The sequence below is a fragment of the Alligator mississippiensis genome, chromosome 3, assembly GCF_030867095.1.
Source record: "Alligator mississippiensis isolate rAllMis1 chromosome 3, rAllMis1, whole genome shotgun sequence".
In the NCBI taxonomy this organism is placed as follows: domain Eukaryota; kingdom Metazoa; phylum Chordata; order Crocodylia; family Alligatoridae; genus Alligator; species Alligator mississippiensis.
In genome coordinates this window covers 205,236,404-205,254,620 of record NC_081826.1, presented here as the reverse complement: position 1 = coordinate 205,254,620, position 18,217 = coordinate 205,236,404, and the positions used below count along the sequence as shown (strand labels likewise).

Below are 18,217 nucleotides of genomic sequence, written 5' to 3'. Positions count from 1 at the left end.
GCCATGAGGCTTCATTAAGCTTTCTTTGAAACATTAAAATATTTTACAAAAAGATACTATTCTAAGTGCAACGGTCTATAATGGGGATTATAACAGCCCATGGAGGCAAGTCATTCAGCCCACAGGGCTTGTCATGGGTCCAGAAATTTAGCAGCATAGCAACAGCAGCGTTACCTGCCATGACTCCCAGAATTTCCAGACTTTTGGGGAGCGCCGTGGCCAGATGACATGGCACTCTGTGTCAGATCAGGGTTGTGGACTGATTCCACATGCTGGATCTGGGCATTGGGGCTGAATGAGTTGACCAACACTGGGTTATAAAAATCAACATAAAAAAAAAAAAAAAAAAGGTGAAAAAGTTGGAGAGAGTCACCAGGGCAATGAGACCATACATATAATTTCTCCCCTGAACCTACCAGATATTTTGTAGCTCATGCTAGAACAGGGGCAGGCAATTATTTCAGGCAGAGGGCAGCACACCCAGTTTTGCCAAGCTGTCAAGGGCCACATGGGTAGTCCCGCCCCTTGACAGGTCACCATCTTAGGACCAATTTCCCAATGTCTTGGGGCCAGCACTGGTGGGGCCCAGAGCAGGGTGCAGGCTGGCAGGGGTCTATGGAGCTGGGTTGGGCTGCACCAGCAGGGAGAGCAGGGAGCTGGCCGGGCTCCATGGAGCCCCTGCTGCCCAGGACCCCTGTGCTCCTGCCACCCTGCTCTGGGCCCCGTCAGTGCTAGCCCTGGGACACCAGTGTGGGCCCCATGCACCCGGCTCACTCCCAGTGCCCCCCCAGTTCCACGGTACAGGTGGGGGGCAGCGTGCAGCCCCAACCCCATTTGCCGGCAGGGAAGGAGGTGGAGCTGAGTGCCGGGAAAAGTGCCCTCCATGGCCCCCCTCACTGGTGGCCCACGCTCCCTGGTGCAGTCGCTCGCAGTCTGCGTGGTACTGTCTTGAGCAGGCACAAGCAGCCCTATGCAGGCTGCAAGCAGCTGCTGCAAAGGGCGCTGGCCACGGGGTAGGGGTGGGGCCACTTTTCCCACACTCCGCACCAGCTTGTAACCTGTCCCCGCTGCCAGCCTGGGCCCTGCGCCGGCTCCAGGCTTACCCATCAGGGCTGTGTCGTGGAGGCAGCAGCTGCTTGGTGTAGAGGAAAGCGGCTGCCCCACTTGCCGCACCGGGCTGTGTTTGCTACTGCCGCCTCTGGGCCACCCAGCGCACGAGCTCTGGGTGGGCAGCAGCAGCAAACAAGGCCTGGCAAGCCTGAAGCTGGCGTGGGGCCCAGATTGGCAGCGGAGGCAGGTTACAAGCTGGTGCTGAGCCTGGGAAAAGCGGTCCCTCACCTGCCCCATGGCCGGCGCCCCATGCTGTAGCTGCTCGCAGCCTGCACGGGGCTGCCTGTGTTTGCTCAGGACAGCCCCATGAGGGCTGTGAGCAGCTGCAGCAGGGAGTGCTGGCCATGGGGCAGGCAAGGGGCCAGCATTCCCTGCTGCAGCTGCTCACAGCTGCTTTTCCCCGGGCTCCTTCCCTGCCCTCCCCACTCCCTTACCCGAGTGTCCAGCAGAATGCAGCCACATGGTCCCAGGCAGGGGCTTCTGCCCCCTGCAGGGGCTTCTGGCTGGTGGGGTGGGGCTGGGTGGGCCCTGCTGTTGCAGGAGCCCATCAGGCTTCCCCTGGGTCTTGTAATTTTTGACAGCAACCAAAGACGAATATTAATTTTCTAAATTTTTTAAGGGTTCCGCGAGCCAGACAGAATGGCTTTGTGGGATGGATCTGGCCAGCGGGCTGTATTTTGCCCACCCCTGTGCTAGAACATTTCCACTCAGTACAGGGGACATAAGTTTTCCACAGTAAGAGGAAAAGGGGTAAACCATGAGAAGTGGTTTTCATGCCACTTCAACCTTCTGCCCTGCCCATGCCTTGGTATGTCTATGATAGCTCCAAATTGTTGTTGTGTGGATGGTACTTTGGAAGACTTCCAGAAGTCTGGAGGAGGAAGAAACTTCCACGGATTGAGAGACAGTGAGATTTAAGATTTGCTGGATGAAATATCTGCTTTTTTGTTCTCTCTCAGTGGACGTTGGTCAATAGCTGAAACATCATGGACCTTATTTTTCTTAGAAAGCACCCGAGTTCAGTAATTTTAATTTCATTTATCCATTTAAGATAGTTTTGAAAAGATTTAGTCCGAAGACAATATAAGAGGGATTACAAGTATTGGCTAAATGAGAGAGGTGGGGGACAGTGAGCCATACCCTACACCACTTTATGGCAGGATATGCTCTTCTCTCTATCACTTTGCTTGAGAAACAGTCCAAGGTACCTTGTACTCTTTGAGCATGAAGATAACTTGACTTGTTCAGCCATGCACTTTTTTTTTAAACAGCCTGCATTTATTAGGATGTAAGAAATTCAAAACTCAAATTCCAATCTTTCTATTTCAAACATGCCAGAAGGCTCCCAGGTAAACTCAAGAGTCCTCATGTTGAATTTTTAAGTTTCTGAAGGAAAATGAAAAACTGATTATTACCTACCTTGTCTTGAAAGTCTGGGTTGGATCCAATACTGCAGAGATACTGAACCACATCTACATGACCATAACGAGCTGCCACATGGAGAGCCGTCTCTCCAGACTGAAATTATAGAAGAAGCACATTCAGGGCTTTTTTCATGTGCCTCACTCAAGTACCCAAACATCTGGTTTGGGTGCTTTGCTGCAAGTTTCTGGTAGAACTTGGGGCAATAGTTTCAGCATTTAAAAGTGTTACATATTACTTTCCATGCCATAATGCCACAGTTGCAGTGAGTGGTAACTCCTGGGATGTAGATGCCTTGTTTTAAATAAAGGAGTGGCTGATGGATTTTCTGCATAAGTCCTCCTCCTCTGGAATCTACTTCTCTCCACTGTCATCCCATCTAGCAGGCTCTACAGCTGATCTTCCCCCAAGCCAAGGAATTTGAAAAGGTGGTTTTGAGGACTTGTATAGTTTTTTCCTCCCTGGATTGTTATGTATGTTCAATTATCTGTAGATTAATGAACTGCTAAATCTTAGGATAATACTGAAAATGTCATTAATGAATTAGCTTCTTCAATAAATCAGGCCAGCCTCTGTAAGCTAGACCTATCTGAGAGAAGATTTGCTTGAGAGCTTGTACAAAGTTGCATTATATTAGGACTTTAGCTAGCAACTTAAAAATATATATATCCTCAGCATCAGTAAGAAATCTGTTCTTTATGATAAACTAAACCACTTTCATTAAGGTGGATGGAAAGTACATATACTTTTCACTCATACACGTTTTATTTATTGTTTTACTTAAAAGGAAAGCAGTACTAGGCTATTTATGAGAATCCTATGTGTCAACTGATAAATAGATAGCATTTCATTCATGACATAGATGAAATCTACTACCATGGCAATATCTGTTTCCCTACAGTTGCAAATGAGAAGAACTTTGTTCTTACCTTATCTTTAACATCCAAAGGACATTTTTTCTCATGAAGAAATTTCAAAGTTTCTACATGACCATGTCGAGAAGCCCAATATATAGCATTAGATCCAGCCTGTCCAAAATATTTTATTATAAAAGTAAAATAAGCATACTACCATACTTGAGGATTTTTACTACATATATGAATATGTACACACAGAAAAACAACAGTGATTTAGTCAATAGGAAAGGTAAAAATCAAGTCTTAGTAATTTAAGTAGGTAACAGTTCAGGCAATACAAGTTATTTGAGTGAAAGTCATCACAATGCTTTAACAAATCCCCAGCTGAGCCTTTGGATTTCAATTGGTGACAGCTGAAACAAAATATAATTTATCTTTCTGTAGCAATCTATTCAACAAAGTTAGGCACTGTGTTCTTAGGATAGTTTTGAAAACCTAACCTAGAAAAGGCAACATCTAAAAGAAGAAACAGCTTCTTAAAGATTAAGAGCTTTGAAATAATATAATAATATAGTATAGTAATATAGCAAGTTAAAGCAACCAGCATAAGAGAAATATCATTACTACTAAGGGAAAGTCATTAAATAAGAGGTAGAAAAATGTATTTTCCCCTTTATCTGCTCAGAAGTGTGAACTTTCACAATGACTGACCTGTGCATCCCCTGTTAAAATGTAATGAGACTACAGAATACTAAAATAATTAGACACAACAAAAAAATCCCAACCTTATCCTGGACATCAATACGGGATCCACGCTTTATGAGTAACTGAAGCATTTGAATGTTTCCACAGCCAGCAGCAATTAGCAATGGAGGTGTCCCATGCTGGAAATAAAATATTGAAGACAAAAATATATCTTATTTCTGATGGATTTAATAGTGAAAAACTGACAGAGCAGTTTTGACTTATGGGTTTCAAAAGAGTACTTGACACGCACAGCAAAATTAACACTATTTCAGTCCAAAGAACCTTGTTGCACATCAATCCTGCCTCGTACTGAGTGTCGCATTTAGATAAATCAGGCAATAGCCTGCACAAATGGACCACACTTTTCAAATCAGGAATTCTAAAATTAGGTTCTAGATCCATATTTATGGATGTAAAATAAGTGCAGCCTTATTTTTCAAATGCATTTGGGTTCTGCCGGGGGTGTTTTTTAGGTGCTGACCTCAGCAACTTTAATTGCTGCTGCCTCCCTAGCTATCCTGTTTGAAGATTTGCATAACTCAACATTCACAAACACCACACTCTGATAGCTAGAAATATTCAAAATACTTTGGTGATGAAACAATAAATACCCAGTTTGCAAGTTGATCTTGAAATGATTTACAAAGATGATAAATATCACTCCATTTTACTGAGGGGAAAATGGAGGCCTGGAATAGGAAACTGGGTATCCAAGGTCACTCCAGAAAAGTCTGCCATGTCTTCCTGGTGCTGTCTAGGCCGTTTTGCCTCATCTATTTTAAAAACAACAACTAAACAACAATCTCTGAAGACATTTTGCTGTTCATTTAATGTTATGCGAGCCAGACTTTTTCCTCTGCTCTGTAGCTATGAGATATTCACTTTTTTAATAGCCTTACAAAACAAAATTCTGCAAGTCAATTATCCCTACGGGCCCAATTTGTAAAAGGCTGTTCAAAGGAAAAGTGATGCCCAGAGGATGATTCAAAGGGAGTATTCTATATTCAGGTACCTTCACCTGCCCTAATAACTCATGGCAAAAATAAGTGCTGATTCCTAGAACAACAACACATACCCAGGATAGCAACTGTAAACATACTGGATTGCTATTTCATTAGATGCTTGTTAATATTTTTTGCATCGTATATTTTTGTTTTAATTTAAATTAAATCATGTTTAATCTTGTCCCTTACCAGTTTGCTAAGCTTTAGCATTTAGATTTCATCTCAGCCATTTGACTCCAGTTTTTTAACTTGATGTGATCCGAACTAAAAAAAATACCCCTTCTCTTCCAAACATTTTTTTCACTTCAACATATACAATCATAATGAGAGATGGCCTACCATACCCCACCCCAGGAATGTTAACTGTCCCTTTTCTCTACCCATAGAACGTGTTCTGGCCAAGATCTACGTGTATAAGGTAAAAATGAGCCTGTGCACTAGCTGACACACCTGCAGGCTTTGCCAGTGAGGCATGAGTGTTAATTGCAGACACTGCTGAAGAAATTTTCAGTTTGAAAAAGCCAACTAAGTTAATGCTCCTCTTCCTGAACCAATTTTGCCTCCAAAGTTTCCATCATAATTTAATGCACTCACAAAAATATTATTTGTAAATTGTAGGGATTTTTTCATTTATGTTCTGAGCCTTTGCAAACAATAATACTCATTTGCATTTCCAAGGCCAAAATACTTTAGGCTCCATAAGCAGTTTGAGAAAAAATAAAAATAAAAAAATCCAACAATGAACATGATATTCTTTAAAAAAATTCAAAGTAGCTTGCAAGACATTTGAGCAATTTTCAAATGTTAACATTTTATGTTATGGCCACCTCCCTCTACATAACAAGCAGAATGCTGAATCTCCCTATCCTTCAGCAGAGACCTACTCCTTACCTTGTTGGGCTGATTGACATCATAATTGGCCAGAGATCCCAGAAGATGCTGCAGCCCAGGAACATTATCATCATTGATGGCATGTATAATGGCTTTCATTACAAATGAATCCTCCTCATCCTGATAATTAGCAAGGAAAGAAAAAAAAAAAAAGCATAAAAAGTAAAAAGAAAAGAAATCACTCTACCCTCCAAGTACCTGTCATAATAAAGAGGGGAGAGGAAGGGGAGAGAGTAAAATTTCTAAACTTTATAAACCCATTGAGCTAAAAGCCTGGAACTTGGGACAACTGCTAAAAATGCAGGTGCACCAAACAGAAAATGATCCTCCTCCACCCCTTTGTTTTTTTTTAAGTATGTATTTTTTCCATCTCTGAACACATTTACTGCATGACAGGGGGCTGGGGTGTTGTGGGCGCTAAGTCTCATGGTTGACAGCCCAGAGGTTGCAAGTTTGAGACTGAAGCAGAAGCGCCCACAGCATGGACTGTCAGATTCCAGCAAATCTGTGAATTTTGCTAAATACCTTGTCACAAGGACATGAAAAAGGATGGACTGCATGAGATCCCAGAGGTCTTCCCATCCTACCATATGTTTCCTTACTCACATTTTCAAACTACCAGCTGGGAGTTGCATGAAATAAAATGGTGTGTGACAGGAACATGAAAGAGAGGAACTAATCATCAGTTAAAACTGAAGGTGAAAAATACTGTGCTTCTGAGGGATGCTCTCTGTTCCTCATCAACAGATCAGCACTGGAAAACCACAAAAATTGGGCAACCTGAGTACATTACCTGCCCAAAGCTACAATTCTTTTCTTAGCTACAGCACTGGTGCGACAGGGCTGAAAATGCTGATTCAGTGTTAAAAAGTGCTGTGATACAACGAAGGGTTGAGAAAACAAAGAACATGGAAGTAGAAAGATAAGAAAAAAGGAAAAGTGGAACAAGAATGTGGATTGTACAGGAGGGGCACAGGAAGGATGAAATGGATTAAAAAAAAAAAAAAGGAAGCTCCACAGAATTTTTAATGCTGGATCCCATTAGTACCTCACAAAAAGAAGTTTACTCAGTTCCAGTTATATTAGACAATGCAGGCTTTTGCTGATGACAGAATATTTCCTAACATATGAAAAGCAAGCGAAAATGAGAAAGCTTCTGCATTTACAAACTTATGTAGTTCCTAATGGCTTAACTCAGAAGACAATATACCTATTTAAGCTGAAAGGGTTTGTTTGGCAGCACCTAATGTACCCTCTAGATCCAATCCTGCAAGGTCAGTGAGAGTTAAGGGTGCTCAACTTTTCTTAGAGGGTACATGATTGGTGCTTATGTCTTTAAAAGTGCCCTTGCCACATTCAAAGACTATACATGCAGATTTTTCTGTACCTTCATTAAGAGTGCTGTCGTGTCTGCAGCTTGTTTATCTCAATGCTGCCAACTAAAAATGTGTGTACAAATAGAAGTTAGCATTTTCTGAATTATTCTGCTGTTCTGACAGATAAAGGTTAAAGGCAGTGATCTGGGTTAAGCGAGGGAGGGGGCAGGGGGACGAAAGCAGTTGCTATGGTGATGAATCAGGATTTTTTAAATACACTGCATTAGGGTGGCATAAGTGTTAATTTTTACTGTATTGTAATAGCATCTATCACCCTGAAAATCCTCAACCCTCCCATGCCCAACCAAAATGCAAGTACTTTTAAATGTGGGGTACAGGAGTTAACCATGCACAGCACAGGACATGAGAGAAGACAGAGGAGTCTTGGAAAGGAGTCTGGGGCAAGTCTCTATATACAGTAAATGCTCTGGTAGTCTCTACAGATTTCTAATGCAGAAGCTGCTGGGTGTAGGGTCCTTTGAACCCCGTCCCCATTCCCAGAGCTGTTACTGCTCAGTGCCCCTCATTGGAAAACCATTAATTTCTGTTTCCAGCAGTGACTGGCAACAGTAAATCTGGTGGGGAGAAAGACGGCAGCTGCAGTAAGGGGGCTGCATTTACCCCCTGGCTACTGGCCTTATAGGCATCTCTTCTTGCCCACTGCAGCAGCAGCATCTTCCCTCCGCTCTGAGGAAGTGGGAGCATAAATCTGACAAGGCAACTAGGGCTACTGAGATGTGACCCTCCAACTGTCCCACTGGCTGCAGGGGACTCTGCTGTGGATCAGACCAGACCTTACCAGGCTGGATTTAATCTCTCTGTGGGCTGGATCTAGTTCGCAGGTCAGAGTTTGCCAACCCCTGGATTAGGTGATCTAATGATCTCTCCTGGACTTAGAACTTATGAAATTTCACTGATTTTAATGGAGTTGTACATGCCACAAGAGAATCTTTGGGAATGACTTTTGAATGCAAAGTGCCTCTGACATTTTAGGAAGTGGCAGGGTTGGGGACAGTTTCCTTTCGTGAACCACTGGGAGACTGAACCTGACCCAAGATAACAAGGAGGTTTGCAACTACCATGATGTCTTATGTAGTCTAGCATCCTCTCTGACAGTAGCCAAGATTAAGATGGCACAAGAAATTACTCACTTCTAGTGTGACTTCAATGAATTATCCCTCACTTTGCAGTGCCTGGCACAGTGATTGGCAAAACCAGGGTGCCATAGCACCTTGGGATACCTTGAGATATTTCAAGAGTGCCACAGGGCAATGTTAGCACTGTTAAAAGTGCAAATGTGATTTGCAAGATAAACCAGATTTAAAATAGGAATTCACAGAATTAAAAACATTCTGACCTGTTGTGGCCTTTCTGCATTTTGCAACAGAAAAACTATTCTATTATTTTTCTGTAGTAAAAAAACACAACTGAAAACAACAAGCTAACATTTTTTGAGGGGTGCCTCAAGTCTAATGAGGTTGAGAACCACTGGTCTATAATGGAGCTAACTGCCATGGGGGCTTCTTGACAGTACCACAGTACGACCACTACTCCAACACCACACGCATAAATAAGGTTCTTTTTGTCAACTGGCAGCTGGCCTAACCTTCAAACATCAGGTGATGCACCTCATACATTTTCCAACTAGGTGTAACATAACATAAGGGCTACTCTACAACTATTTTAGCATGAGACAGTTTCTATACAGATTTTTGAGGTTTCCTCCTCGTCACAGAGACCCATGGATCTCCTCTGCCATGTGCTTTTTAGACCTGCGGGTCTTTGCTGGGGTGAGCCCAAAGACAGCTGAGTGAATAATGGATTTAGCAGTTTGATGGCAGTTAAAAACAAAACAAAACAAACCCCCCAATAAAATAAAAATAAATAAATAAATGTTTTTGGGTGAAATGAAATGCAGCCCCCCCGCTATGTTTAAGTAAAGTTTGAAATATTTTAGGGTTTTTTAAATTTCAAAATTCTGCTTTGTTCCAAATACTGCCAAAAGAAACCTCTAGACTTCTGGATTATTGCAGGGGCAGGGAGGAACAAAACCATTTATTGAAAAATCAAGTTAAGTATTTCAGTCAATCCAAACCTGCATTTTTTAGTGAAAGAGTCATAAAACCTTGTCAACTCTAAGCCCCATAGCAAGCCACACCTCTAAATTCTCAGCTCATTTTTCCCCGTTTATCTGAATGCTGCCTCAATGCCAGAACTTCCCTAGTTAACTAACTCTAGTCATTACCTTTCCCTTCCTTGTTTTTCTGTGATGTTTACCATCTAGAAAAGCACCTTAACATTTTCTTTTATTTCTAAAGACTCCTTTAAATTTAAGTTTTTAAAAAATGAACATCATAAACAGTTAAGATTTATTCAACTTGTTCAAATTTTATTTCAAATACAACAGTACTAACATTTTAAATGACACTAGGAAGGTACGATAATTTAATATCAACCACTGGTATCTGGGCTCAATGTAGGAATTGGTGAATAAAATTCTATTGCCTGTATTATATAGGAGCTCAGGCTAAATGATTAATGGACCCTTCTGGCCTTAATCTACAAATCTTTTTCTTGTCACATATTCAACTAACTGCTACATACATTTTATAATATTTCAGTGTTCATGTGTGCTTCACTTCAGAAGATCTTAAATCTAGAGCATTTAACACATACTAACAATAAAATATATGCTTACCAGAGTATCATCGCTCCTAGCAACACTCATATTACTTCTGGACAAGAAGGATCTCGATAATCTTTGGCACAGGGATATTAACCGTACTGATTGCTTTTTAAAAATAAGAAGAGAAAGGCTATATGTGAGGGGAAAAAGAAAATCAAACAAAAATACTTGTGACAGGAATTACTGCATGTTTTAAGAAGAACACTCGGGTTACTAACCAAAAAGAATAAATTTTTAATTGTTTTCATTATTATTCTGTGTTTCTTCCTCGAATGTTACCTCTTTCTCTAGTTTCAGTGTAAATTCAGTACATATGGTGAAGAGGCAAAGTTATCTTCCTTGACGGTTCCTACAAATCCCCATACTCTGTGTTCAGAAATTAGGCACATGCTTAAATCTGTTTGGAGCAATGTTCAAGATGCTGCAATTTCCCTCAAATTTGTCTTGTTTGATATTTTCTTCCCAGTTTTTAAAAAAAAAAGAATTATCAGCATGTATCACTAGTTACACCATTTTTGCTGTTATGACATTTTGTAAATAAGTAAATTTGTTAACAGCTTCTAATATGTAAACACATACTTTTATTCTTAGTTTTGATAACTGAAGTTACCCATTAAAACAGTATGTCCATGCACAAGTGCGTATTCTTTATTGAGAAATTGTGCTGAATTGGTATAAGAAGAGGTTTTATCTCGTCTTCCCCGTTCTGCAAGCATTTTGATAATAGAAAATATATTTTCTATTTACTAATACATAGCATATTTTAAAGATCACCTGAACAAAAAGCAAACAAAACAATTTTTTCCTAACATTCTTCCTTAAAAGACCATGCCATTATTTATCACTATCATGAACAACTTACTTTCCATTTTCTTCGTGCTGCAAACTTCTTGAATTTCTCCATGTTTACTGCAGATGCTTTTCTACTAAGTGCTTGTTGGGTATCTTTAGGCTGAAAGGAAAAGAATCACAAAAGGATACTTTGAATTATTCCACAGGTTTCACAAAAACTGTACTGCAAACAAGATACAGCATTCCGTGGACTCCATTATTAAGATCCTAATGGGATCCTAATTATGGGCAATTCAGCTGTTAGGGTTAAGTACTAAAGCAGTTTACTACTTCATTGCTGATCATCTTGGCTGTAATGCACAGCCCACAAGATCAGCCATATTTGATTGCTCTATTTAAAAGAAAGGTAACTTCATAAGAGTAATGCTGAATATTTAAAAACTTAGCAGATATAAATCAAACAGGTGATAGACCATTATTTATCCTTGACCTATGACTTCTGAGAGCGAGCGAGAGTGCACAAACACACAAGCAAGCAAATGCTGACATCTCAGCATATCAGCTAAAGTCTTGTTTGTTGTGAGGGTTTTCTAGCCAATTTTAAATGCAGCCCAGGATTTGTTCTTCTTTCCTTATAATCAGTTGGACAACCAACTTATCCTCGTTTGCTTCACTAAAAAAAGTTTAAAACACATCAAGTTCAAATCACTTGTGTACAGCCCTGGAGCCTATCCCAAAATGTTGTATCCCTCTGTAGTAACTGACACTAAATGTCAGTTACCAGCTGAGTACACTGAATCCTAGTGTAGGATATAGCATTTTCTGGGAAAGGCTCTGAATAATAATGGCTGATTTTTGCTTAATAGGAAAACATGTATGGGCTAAGATGGAAAGGAGTTAATGGATTTTACGAGGGGAGTGGTGGTAGAAGGGAGAGATGTCTGGAAGATCAGGGTGTATAAGATGATGACAGACTTAAGATTAACTTTTCTCATGCAAGGATATGAAGATTTAAATCTTATCTGTACAGGAAAACTGATCAGTTCTGTCCACATTTCAATATTATACTTGTTTAACTAAATTTAATTAGTTACTCCACTTGCAAAAACTGTACTATACCAGAGGCAGGAGACGAGAACCTTTTGTAAAAAGAATATTATAGAAGTTCCATGATCATATCTCAAGGACTTCCACTAAAGAGCATTCCCTGCACCGACCGCCACCACTTCCAACTTTGCAAACCTCACCAACTTTTTAAGAGCCAAACAATCTTGTACATCATCATCAGTTATAACAGCCGTGCCAGTCAGAATATATGCATTTAATGACATGAATGTTATTCCAATGCTCTTACTGAGTTTCTATAGAACTTAAAAGTTTTAACACTTCTCAAGTACTAGATTCTTTTTGCCAAAGCATGATTATGATCTGAATAGTGGATTCTTATTCATCACTATCACCAAAAGACAACATACCTTAACAATATCTATAGTCAGCACATAGTATTTTTCTATTTAGGGAGCATTGTGAACATTGATTAAATAAGAACATCACTTACCCTTTTCAGTTTTTACTAAGAGTTGAAAAAAACAACTATAATATAACACGGTGATAAAAAGACAACTGAGAAATGAAAGTATTACACACCAACCTTTATCCAAGGGTGCTGCAAACTATCTTGAATATTCATTCTTTTCCTTTAGTGGGAAGAAAGACAGATATTCTTATCACTGTGTTGGCCTTAACAGTCTATATTTAATCAATGAACACTCAAAATAGAAGGCAAACTGAGCTATTGTTGACAGTTCATGATATAGCTGCAAAATCAGGAAAAAAAAACAACTCACTTTGGATCCTTGACTAGAAGTCTTCTTATAAAGTCTTTAGCTAAAGCGCTGGTGTTACGGAAGTATTCATCCTCAAATTCATAATTCACAGCAGATACATTTGCTAATGTTTCTTGTTTTGTTTCTCCAAGAAATGGGGATGCACCGCTTATACTGTAGAAAGCAGACTGGCATATTACTTACACGCTAAATACCATTTCAGCCCTACAATCAAATTGTGCAAAAAGAAGTTTTAAAAGACTTTTAGAGTTCAGGTACATTTTAGGAAAGATTTGACCTTAAAGACTTAAGTTTTGAACTAAGTTTGAGAGAACTAAAATAAATTCACTTAGAAAGTGACGTATGGCCAAAGCTAATTTCAACAATGATTTAGTTTTTCTTCCACAAAACTGCTACTGCTTTTTTTTTTTTTTTTTTTTAATTGTTTAGTTTGAATTAGGTGAGCACTACAGTCACTGACACATGATCATTTAGTGGCATGATGGGATTTAATTCCAATCCCAACAACCATGCCTGCTGCCATTCCACATTTTCATGGCACTATGTGCAATTCTGGAATCAGATCCCAGGTGCACCATTACTACTTGCTAGTGCATGGGGAGCCTAGGATCAGTCTAGTCAGTCTCAGATGCAGTTTTTAAAGGTCCCAGTTCACAGGGACTCAAGATTGGGTTCCCCAATCTCAAAGTTCCTGTAGCCAGGATGTGTCACAGTCCCTAGCAGCTCTGTAACCCACCATATTGGCTGCCTTGCTCCACAGGGGTCACCATGACCAGGCACTAGAATATGCCTTGGCTCCTTACCAGAGCTGCAGGGTAGGGCAAGGACCATGTCGGGTCATGGGGAGCCCCACCTGATGAGCTCCCCTTGACTCAGCACTCTGGAAAACAGCAGGGTGTAACCCTATGCAGGGCTGCACACTTCACAACTGTCAGGCTGCTGATTCAGGGGTGGGGGGGAGAAAGCGATCAACCAAGCCCTACTGTGCAGCTGGCATGAGGCTGCGTGGTGGATCTACCTTGTCACATGCTCAAATTAAGGCGCAATGGCAGCCAGCCACATAAATATTACCTATCCTGTGAAATATTTTTGTGGCTGGTTTCTCAATTTGTCACACCATTAATTGCCTGTGGCTGGGTTACCCTTTATGGTATGATTTACAGTTTAATTGCATCTTCAGTGTAACATCTGTGAGGGGCCTAGGTGCTTTGCACATACAGGCATGTCACATCTTTATGCAGGAGTTAGATTTTGAGGTCAGTGCGTAAGGCGAAAATCGCGGTGACTGCCTCTGCCTCCAAAACCTCCCGCCGCCGTCACGAAGCCATGCTTGGAGCTTTGCGGCCGGCAGCAGTGGCGCAGCACAGGGTGGTGCGTGGGGATGGCTGCATGCCGCCCCCCCTACGCTGCCAAAACCTCCTGCCGCCGCTGCAAACTGAAGCCCCGCCCCCCCACCCCACATATAGTTGAATTTACGCAAGTTAAATGTGCGTATAATGCAACTGTACTGTATCTTACTGACAAAAAGCCAACACAATTTAAAAAAAGAAAAAAAAAAGTCAGTATGTTAGAATTGTATAAGAGTCTCAATGAACTATTTATGGATTTTGATACTTACAGAATATAAGTTATTACACCAATGCTCCTGGAGAGAGAGAGAGAGAGAGAAACCAAAAGTCAGAACAAATTAATAATAAAATTCTGATGACTACCATGACAGAAAAGTTCAATAACTTACCACATATCTGCCTCAAGACTGAGAGGTTCATAGTTTACAATTTCAGGAGCTAAGGGAGAAAGAACAGCAGTTAAGCACATAAAGCAGCAAAGAGCAGTTCTATTTAATTTTGATCTCTTATAAGTTGTGTAAATTGCAGGTTGTAAACCAGTGTGCTGAGAGAAAATAAAGTCTTGTACAATACCACCAAATTACTGCGGAGGAATGGGACATGCTTTACAAAAATGTCAAAATGTCATTTATTGTACACAACTTCAGTAAACAATAACGACATTGAGCTATGCCAAACACACTGTTTCATAGGCCACTGATAATAATATGGAAGAAATCATGCTGTGCTCACCTACAAACTCTGGCGTTCCAAAGATGTTTTTAAACTCATTTCCAAAGTCAATTTTGTGGGCTAAGCCAAAGTCAATAATTTTGATCCGGGGCTTTGGGACATTCCTATCCAGCAACATTATGTTTTCAGGCTTTGGAATAGGAAGAGGGGGGGAAAAAAGTAAAACAGTTGCACAGAATACACAGGAACAACAACAAAATACAAAATATTGCCCTTGATTTATTAAGGCATCCTCTTTTCAGGAAGATATTTCAGTATGTTTTTTATTCTTTTGGGTCTTGTTTTTACTAGGAAAAGAATGTTTAAAAAAAAAAAAAAAAAAAAAGCTAATATGCTGAAATACTAGATACTTCTAAAGTCTATGAAAAAATTCCCCTTGACTTGTGTGGCCAGTCCCTGCTGTATATTGGCTATCTAACTGAGGTTAACCCTACTTGAGAGCTTAGAGTGTACCTCAGTCAACTTATTAAAATCACATTTGACAAGTCTACATAAGGATTGTAAGGTCTATAAGTACTGTGTTAAAAACACATCTTTTTTCCTACTTCAGACAGCCATTGACTTCAAGGTGATTACAGCACATTAAATGCCTTCCTGAATTAGGTATCCAGGTTGTAGCCCTATAGCTTTCGTACATCCACAACTGAAAAGACAGACCTATCAAAATGTTCAACATATGAACATATTCAAGGCTATGAAACTAAGAGGATTAAAGTATTAATAGCTTGAGTATGGAAAAATGCACTCTCTTAATTGAAACAAAAATATATAATTCGTTTGACACCAAAATTGCTTTTTTAATGTTATCTGCTTCTCAACCATTAATGACAATAAACACCTTTGTGCCTTATTTCAGTTTAAGAACTGACCTTTATAGAGTGAACATGAGATGTATACAACAGAAACACCACCAGAATTAACAGATTCATAATTTTGCATCCAGGTCCCATTACATTTTTTTATCTAAATTCATAAAATTTCGAACCAGATATGTTTCAAGATGATATCTTACAAATCACTTTTGGAACCATCACTGTGACAGCAGCTCCTACTTGTTGTGTATAGTGGCTAGAAACTATTCTTGGCTAGAGAACTATTTTTCAACAACTGTTTTCTTCCTTATCTGCATAGGTTAGCAAAATAAACTCCTTCCAAGATGTGATCCATGTTTCAATTGGAATTTTTTTGGTAGTGTAATCATAGCTGCGAGTAGTGTTGCCTACAGCACTCCAAATTTTTATGTAGTCAACATACCTTGAGATCAAAGTGGGCAATTTGCAGAGAGTGGAGATACTGAACACCATTAAGTATTTGTTTGAGAAACTCTGTCGCTTCCTCCTCTGTCAGAGATTCTTTTTCAGCTAAAAAATCAAAGAGCTCCCCACCTGCAACACTGAGAAGAACAGCAGCAGAGGTTAGAAGAAAGCTTTAACCTATTGGATTTTGTAGCTTAACAACTTCCATATTTTCCTGGAGAAGAAATCTAGTAGGTCTTAATGCCATTCATCTAAAAATAGAAGATGACAGTTTACAGAATTCAATTCTGACAAATTCAGTAGCATTTTCCCCTCCCATTCTCCCCCTTGTCTCTGTACCCAGCATTTTGATAGTTCTTCTTGGAACATAGATACTAAACAAACATGCTGGCTATCAATGAGCATGTCAATGAGTATGTACTTTGACAGGAATAAAAATTCCACATGAAATATACTTGAACAGAGTTTATATAATTGCTGGAACAGATACACAACTAAAACGTCATTTCAATACACACTTGTAGTAAAATCCAGTAACCAACAGAATTTCTGTCATGCTTTGAGCTCTCAGAAATGCATTCCCTTGAAAATGCATTCCTTATCTTTATCTTACCATATTACCTTCCTTATACATTAATCAAGTTGGTCCCAAACTGCACCTAACCCTCCCTAGAGAAAGTGGTTTCTGCCCCCAAGATTTTTAGCTGCAAAGACAGAGAGAGAAAAAAGAGGTCAAATATTAGAAGGGTTGCGTAAGTAAGCAGCAGCAGCCAGATCAAGACACAGCTTGAGGGAAAAGGAAGACTTGAAGATGACCCTCTCCTTAGTTCAGATAGGAGCCTGACTGACAGGGGTGAATGTAATGGCTCAACAATGCAGAGTAAAAGAAGGAAAGGTAAGTATTTCAGTAGGAAGAAACAAGAAACCATGCATCCAAGTGACATTTTTAAAAATAGCTACTTATTTTCTATCACTTTGGAGACAGAAAAAGAGGCCATTGGCAGGTTTGGTTATTTCTTCCTCATCTTGAAAGTCATATAAGTTAACTAGATATCTATTACAGCTCTAAAAACATTATATTTTTCACTCCTTGGCATTACATTTATATTTTTAACCAAAGTAGAGCCTACAGTCAGACTTTGACCTACGAAGCAGAATTTGGGTTTCTTCTATCCATTCTTTTTATCTGAATGATCTTTCAATAGTTAGATGTTTCAATAACTGAAGTATTGGGATTAATTTATAAACAAATAATACTTGCTCTATTGGTCTATTCTTTCAGTATCCATGAACCAGCTAAAAAGATAAAAGGAGGCTGGGATTGATCTTGTGTCAGTCATGCCTAACATCTCTTTATGTGAATACTCTTACCTTGCAACAGATGAAAGCTAGCCTGCAATAGCTTAAACCTCCCACTGATGCATGAGAAATTCACATTTTACCAAAATCAGGTATAAAAAGGTAACAATTAATGTAATACGATTAGAAACTGGGAGGAAAGGTGGTCTTTTTTAGACACTTTTGTTCATACTAGTGAAAAATACCTACAAAATTAAAACACACTCCATTTTCCCCCCTAGTGACACTAATTGAAAAGGATTTACAGACACGTGTACCCAAGCATTCTCCTTCCTCTACCAGCTTTGTTTCCCCAGGCGATGTCCTGTAGCTCACAACTATCACACTTCCTGCTAGACCATGGAAAGCTGTCTGCACACAAGGTGCTGGCCTTCCTTCTCAATCCAGTTACTGAATTAGAAACACTACTAAATTATATACATTGCTTTCTTCATATAACTTGTCTATGTGGATATGTACTGTAGTTGAAGGAAGTTAGCCAGGAATGTAAAGGGAGGCATCAATGAGCTATTCTCGCTCCATAAAGATAAAGCCTATCCTGGTAAAGAGTTCAAGAACAGCTTGTCTATTTACATACTATATTTTTCTCGCATTTAACGCACCCCAGGATTATAACATGCACATTTCTTTTTAAAAGGTACCATGGGTGGGGGGAAGAGGAAGAGAGAAAAAAAAATCTTATCTTGGGTAAGTATGGCTGCTGAGACATGTGAAAAAACAAAACAAAATACAAAACAAGCACAGTGCTTCACCGGAAGAAGTGCATCTATGGACATTGGACACTTCAGC

The 18,217-nt window shown here is 39.9% G+C and overlaps 1 protein-coding gene across 3 annotated transcripts in view; it reads right to left on the bottom strand.

The window, feature by feature from the left end:
* The window catches only part of DAPK1 (death associated protein kinase 1), a 132,926-nt gene that overhangs the window by 37,728 nt on the left and 76,981 nt on the right, over nucleotides 1-18,217 (bottom strand). For all 3 annotated transcript variants that reach the window (XM_006263189.3, XM_019478155.1, XM_059724833.1), the window contains 12 exons: nucleotides 16,068-16,206; nucleotides 14,814-14,943; nucleotides 14,471-14,519; nucleotides 14,351-14,377; nucleotides 12,733-12,885; nucleotides 12,537-12,582; nucleotides 10,956-11,045; nucleotides 10,106-10,198; nucleotides 6,032-6,151; nucleotides 4,175-4,273; nucleotides 3,462-3,560; nucleotides 2,530-2,628 (listed from right to left, as the gene is read on the bottom strand). In XM_006263189.3, coding sequence (XP_006263251.1) covers nucleotides 2,530-2,628; nucleotides 3,462-3,560; nucleotides 4,175-4,273; nucleotides 6,032-6,151; nucleotides 10,106-10,198; nucleotides 10,956-11,045; nucleotides 12,537-12,582; nucleotides 12,733-12,885; nucleotides 14,351-14,377; nucleotides 14,471-14,519; nucleotides 14,814-14,943; nucleotides 16,068-16,206 — 1,144 coding nt within the window. The remainder of the gene's footprint in view (nucleotides 1-2,529; nucleotides 2,629-3,461; nucleotides 3,561-4,174; nucleotides 4,274-6,031; nucleotides 6,152-10,105; nucleotides 10,199-10,955; nucleotides 11,046-12,536; nucleotides 12,583-12,732; nucleotides 12,886-14,350; nucleotides 14,378-14,470; nucleotides 14,520-14,813; nucleotides 14,944-16,067; nucleotides 16,207-18,217) is intronic.